General features: G+C 33.2%; 1 protein-coding gene across 1 annotated transcript; it reads left to right on the top strand.

Moving 5' to 3' along the window:
* Positions 1-3537: 3537 nt before the first annotated feature.
* On the top strand, positions 3538-6352 carry LOC134273376 (uncharacterized). Its single transcript, XM_062755570.1, has 4 exons — positions 3538-4017; positions 5166-5234; positions 5914-6044; positions 6164-6352. Exons 1-4 carry the CDS (start codon positions 3729-3731, stop codon positions 6350-6352), a joined length of 678 nt encoding a protein of 225 aa, XP_062611554.1. The 5' UTR covers positions 3538-3728.
* The last annotated feature ends 457 nt before the right edge of the window (positions 6353-6809 follow it).

Below are 6809 nucleotides of genomic sequence, written 5' to 3'. Positions count from 1 at the left end.
ATATGTATTTATAAACATTTGTGTTTCGGTGTCTATCTTCTATAATTTTCTTTTAGGTCTTTCAAAGTTTTTTTGAAGTTCTCAAAAAGGTCCTATAAAAAGTCAAAATTTTTACCTCATAAACGTATTATAAAATTACATATTTAGAGAAATTGAGGTTTATTTTAATTTTACCATAGATACCAATGTTTATTAACATGATATGAAATAAGAAGTGATTAATGGTGTTTTGTAATGATAGGAAAATCTTTATACACTAGGCATTGTAAAATAATCGAATTAATAAAAAGTACTTTATATGTATAAAAACTGTGTAATTTTTTCAAAAGCCTGGATATCTATGATTTTTATTACTAAATATGTGTGGATACCTATGATTTTTTTTTCTAAAAATGTATTTTATCTAAATATGTGTAGGATTAGTTGTTAGTTATCTAAACATAGATAAAAACCGATATGTTTAGAATCCGAATGATCAGTTTGTCCACAATAAATTGTGATTTTTCAATAAAAACCCGCGTGATCCAATACTTGTACTATAAGTATATTCTGATGTCAACCAAAAACTGGATGCTGTCAGACAGTAACTTAATCAGGAAACTTTGATTCGAATGTCGCAAAAGAAAACATTAAAAGATTTAACAAAAGAAGTGGAGGAATTAAAGAAGAACAATGACTGTGTCACAAAGTGATCACCAAGGATGTTAGCAACAATAAAACAATATCGAGTGTGCAATATACAAAAAATCATCAGACAGGCTAAAGGTGTTTCCACCCTCACAATTTTAATGGTTTAAAGTATAAAAACTGCATTTTTTTTCAGTTAATATACTTTAAATTTTCCAGTTGTTGCAAAAAATGTAAAGGTCACCATTTTATTTAAGATGCGAAACATGAATAAACAGAAGTGTATGTCAACATAAAAAATCGCACATTTTTTGTAATCAGTATTATGAAAAATATGTAAAAACTGGTTGAAATGCTTAATTTTGATGCTGAATGTTCCTAAACACTTCCTTCTTATAAGATAGTTTTGAATTGTAAATATCAGGGAAACTATTTTACATTAGAAGTACAATAAAACAAATGCCTGAATGAAGAGACCTTAGATGCAGTTATTGACCTTGTCAACATTTTTAAAGATTAAATAATTGATTAAATAAAGAAAATATGCATTTTTAAAAAAAAATTTACTTAACAATATTTATCATTACACCTATTGTGCCTAAGCATTCTCCAAAAGATATTGTTCTATTAGGTATAAATTTAAACTAATTACAGTTTTTGCAAAAACATATGACATCATAGGAGGGTGGAATTACCTTAATTTATTTATTAAATTCTTTATGTGACAATGCTTGTGTAAAAATATAACAAAATCATAACTTTGTATTGTTGTTATTATAATATTTGAATATTATAATATTTGAATATGTAATGAACTAAAATAAGGAAATAAATACAACAGGACAGATGATGTCAGAGATGTACATTGATAACCTTTACAGATTGTATATGAAAAATAGGGCGGTTATCTTGTAGAAATTGACGATTTCTTAGAATCCAACTGGATCAGGGAAACGTTTCTTTAAAAAAGGTAGATGTCATAGCTTACATCTTGGCAACATTACTGTATTTAATATTATATAAACTAGTCTTGAAGTTCAAATGAAAGATGTGGAGATAACGAACAGTTTTTCTATTTAAAATTGCACTTTTTTGCTCAAGGTTTTATTTCTAGATTCATTCTCTACCTATGATGCGTGGAAGATATTAACACAACCTTAATTCGCGGGTTCGAATTCACTACGGGTCATGGAAACTGGTCCTTCGCACGAGACCATAAAACCCAGGTCCCGTTTTGGAGCAGGTGTTGCCACGAAAAAGATCCCTAATTTCTCTATGGCTCTGAGTTCGCCTACGTGGAGCAGTGCTTAGAGCGTCTGCTCTTTACTTCGCGAGTTTGAATCCCACTGTGGGACAAGAGACCGGTCCTTCGGATGAGACCGTATAAACCGAGGCGCCATCTCGCAGTAGTTGCTGACACGAAAAAAAAAATCTTCCATGCTTAATGTCATGAGTGCCAAGTATAGGACAAAATTTGCAGCCCCCCCCCCCCCCCCCATCGGCGAGTAGTGGCGTCTTCATATAGTGAAAATGAGTCAACAACATCAAATCAATCAATAGCTTTGAGTTCAAAGAATACAAAATTGGAGCAAACCAAACACAGACCTCCAAAATATAAGAGGTGGAACAAGATGCAATGGAGCAATGAGCATCCCTTGCCGACCGGTCATACCCGCCGTCTGCTCCTTGTCATGATCGGAACATAACAGGAAATGAAATGCGTCACCAATTCAGTGAATAGATAATAACCTAACAATTAGAATTAAAAACGTCAATCAGCATTAGACTCAATGGAAAACTACATTTGCTTACAAGGTCATTGTATTAATCATAGAACTTATGAAATGATGACTTTAAACGAGATTTCTGATATTCTTGATTCAACTTGTTTGCCAATAATTTATCCGGTACTTCGTTTAAGAAATTCTTCATATATAGAGCATGTTTTTGAGAATCAGCTGAGAGATAGAAATTCTTTATGCAGGCAATATTAATGCAGGTAAATTGCTTCACTAGTAGGGGAAGTTTACCATTGAAAAATTTAAATCATCACGATCGTACTTGCATATGTATGCCAACTAAATATGAGTAATTCCATTTTTTTTCTTTAGCGTCGAATGCTCCAATTTCCGAAGCAGAGTAATAAAGGAAGTTTTGACACACCGTACCGGACAAACACATTGACGCAGAAGTCAAGAATCTGTAAATATTTTAAGTGTTTTACTCAGTTAACACTTTTAAAACATTATAACAGATTAGAATTTTAGCTCACCAAAGCCACAAGATAATATAATATTCTGATGTTAAAAGCCTCTGGTGTTCTGTCTGAAAACTCTTTTCTCAACACTTTAACCTTTTCTGAGTGGTTGTATTTTAATTAGGGATAAAAATGAAATTCCCTGTCAATATCTTGATCATGTTTATAGAATAATGAAGGACACACAGCTTTATCAGGTATAAAATTAATTTAAAATATATGAAAATCTTGATGAAACAAGAATATCAGAACCCTCGTTTAAAGTCATCATTTCGTAAGTTCTATGGTCGATACAATGAACCTATCAGCAAATACAATTTATCATCGAGGCAAATGCTGACTTACATTTTTCATACTAATTGTTAGTCCATTATTTATACACTGAATTGGCGACGGTTTTTTTCCGTTATTTCCCGATCATGACAAGGAGCGCACGGCGCGGGTGTGACGGGTCGGCAGGAAATGCTCACTCTTCCATGGCACTGATCCCACCCTTGATGTTTCGGAGGTCCGTGTTTGCTCTGCTCCTAATTTGTATTGTTTTATGGAGTTTGATCTTGAATTCGTTATGTTTTATTTAAATGCGCATGCTAGTTGGGGGAATGGGGATTTTTTAACTCAATTTCATTCCTAGTCAAATCATAAATTGAAGTATTATATAATTATCAATCTTTACAAATCGTTTGAAGACTTTTTCCATTATTCTGGTGAGTGATACAGTCCATTGTTTCCAGATTACACCATGTTTTAGACGTATACTTAAATGCATCTTATAAAATACATTGGTCTGAAATAATGCGAAGTAGTTTCATACTGCACTGAGTAGAGAGTTACCACCATAGAGATGATTACAATACCTATTCTCCTCTATCTGAGCTCTTTCTTGGTCATAAATGGGGAACTTTCTTTACAAAACAGCGTAACGACCGAGAAATGCAAGTATTCTGACGTGAAGCAAGAACTCGATGCTGTCCGACAGTTACTAAACCAGGAAACCTTGATTCGAATGTCGCTTGAGAGAACTTTAAAAGATTTAACAAAAGAGGTGGAAGAGTGGAAGAAGACAAATGATTGCGTCAATAAAACGATCACTCTGGATTATAAAAGCAACTATGATACAAGAACAAGTACAAGTGAGTGTCCATAATCTAATCAGAAGAGTTGGTGTACCTATCAATTTAACCGAAATTTTCAGTACATAAAAAAATGTCTAATTATAGGTATGACGTATTTTTTTAAAAGAATTACTGAAAATTTCGGTGAAATTGATAGGTACGCGAACTCCTGTGATTTAATAGTAAGTTTGTAAGAAATACCAGTATTTGAAAAATGTTTCTCAGAAATATTTACATAATACAACTGTGATATTAGACTTCTTGGAGTCAAGAAGATTTTTAACAATTTTATTCATCTTTTAATGGTTCTGTTATCAGAAAGCTAGAAACAAGGATTTTGGTAAATACTTGTACCTTCGTAAAATATATTGAAACATTGCTCAGTTGTTAAGACTTTGTTAATAACTGAAAATGTTCAAACTTTAAAACAGACGTAATATGAACATTTGCATTACGCAGTACAACCACTACAACGGACAAAAAGTCGCCCGTGTGGCGCAGTAGTAGCTTTAGAGTCGCAAAGTGAGTACTAGTAACCTTACGTCGCGGGTACGTTACTGTCGATCATGGAGACTGGTCCATCGGATAAGACGGTATAAACCGAGGTCCCGTGTCGCAGTAGGTGCTGGCACGAAAAAGATTCCTCACTGCTCACGGACCCCGAGTGCGAGTATAGGACAAAATTTGCAGCTCTCCACTGGCAACTTGCAGCGTCTCCATTAATGACAAATTCTCCAGAGGGACGTTTAATAACAAACAAACAACGGACAAAACCATGTAGTAATAGTTCACTTGAGAGACTTGTGGTCTAGAAACTGTCCTTCTGCATGACAGTAGCGGGGAAATTGTGTTCGTATTCTATCTTTTGAAATGATTTAGCTGCAAAACTGTAGCTCTCCGAAAAAAAGATTTTGTCAGACCGGAGACAAAATATTTTTTTTGGAGAGCTACAGTTCTGCAGCTAGAAATAATTTGACTGACTACTTAACTTGCAAGTACACACATGTACATGCAGTCATTAATTATAAGTCACTGCGTTTCTTGCGAAAAAGAAATTCTTTTAAAAAGTCAGGCTGAAATTAACTTTTTAAAAGAAATTTTTGTTAGAATTTCGTTGAGTACTACGTGTATATATACATAACAAAAATAATTTGTACATATTTTAGATGGAACTCCAACTTATGTGAGATGGGGGAAAAGTACCTGCAGCAATGGATCAACTTTAGTTTATGCTGGTAATAAAATATATAAAATTTGACATGGTGAGCAGAAAGATCATTAATTTTTTATATCACCATAATATTTTCTGGAAAGACAATCCATTTGATTGGTTTGAATACGTAATTTTCTTTAAAAATTATCTCTCTTATCAGAGAGATATGTCATCTTTAAAAAGAACTTTAATTATTAATTGTCATTTTCTCATTTACTGAGCATTTATTATTACTTTCCGTTGCTTCTAGGCATGCTATCAATATTCAGTTAAATCTTTGAAGATAAATTCATAAGGCTCTGATAGACTTCATTGAAAAAAATTAGATTTCAATAGTATTCAAGTCAATTACTTTAAATATTTTATGTGAATTTTGAGCATTTAGTATGAAGCATATTTTTTCCATATCCATATGATTTCCTGGATTATTTTTTATTTGCTTAACAATAGTGAAGTTCTATTCAATTCGTATGATCAACTCTTGTTAGTGATGGAAGGATAGTATTGCCATTAAAAGTTTTTAAAAAGGATGTGGAATACTGTCATGATAAAATTCTAAGCTATAGTCTGAATGCAATGCAATTCCATTGGACATATAATGAAAAACTAAAGAATTTTCTATTCCTACACCAATTACTTACACGAAACAGTTATAGTAGTAAAAAATTGATTTATAAAATACTGTTTATATATTAACATAGGACAAGCTGGTGGGACAATGTACAATGCAAAGGGAGGAGCCGCTAATCCTTTATGTCTAACATTTGATGTGTTGTGGGGAAACCGAAAAAAACCCTCAGAGTTTGCCAATTTGCATGGTGCAAAAGAATTAGTATTTTATTTCTCTTTTTTTGTCTTGACATTACCAACTTCAAATCATGTTTGCTTTGAAATTAATACAAACTTTGATGACAAAACTTTACAAAAACAATAATACATGTCCCTTGCCAGTTACTGTCAATTAAAAACAGGTACACACATACTCATGATTCCTGGAAGAAATCGGTGTCTACAGGGGTGGACAGAAGAGTATCACGGATATCTATCATCAGAGAGTCACTCCAGTGGCACATCACGTGGGTTCTACACGTGCGTGGACGACAACCCCGAGCAGATTATGGGAGGAGGGACAAGAAATGATAATGGTTATCTGTTTTACAGCGTGTTGGCCAAATGTGGAAGTTTGAAATGTCCTCCCTATATTAATGAAAAACCAATTACGTGCGTTGTCTGTTCACAATAATTCAAAACACCATCGAAAGCCTAACATTAGGTAGACAAAAATTAAATTCCTGACTTGATGACAAACCTTTCTCCATCAAATGTTGTATTCTTCTTTATTTCATTTTCACTCCTTTTCTATAGATAACGGAATATCAATGCCCACAGAGTCATTAATTTACAATACATTGTAGAGTTTTTACGTCATGTGAATAAAACCTGGCAAGTCTATCATTCATTCTGTTGTTTGTGTCCATTAATACAAGACTTCTGAACGTCATTCAAGTTTTCGTTTCTTTGAAGATGATTCTTCTGTCGTCTACTGAGTGAATATCATTCAATTTGTCCTTGACCCACTTTTGATCATCTTGAAGGT

Source organism: Saccostrea cucullata, unplaced genomic scaffold (genome assembly GCF_032062105.1).
Source record: "Saccostrea cucullata isolate Sc308-1 unplaced genomic scaffold, CSIRO_AGI_Scuc_v1 ctg195, whole genome shotgun sequence".
Lineage (NCBI taxonomy): Eukaryota > Metazoa > Mollusca > Bivalvia > Ostreida > Ostreidae > Saccostrea > Saccostrea cuccullata.
This window is presented reverse-complemented; position numbering and strand designations above follow the sequence as displayed.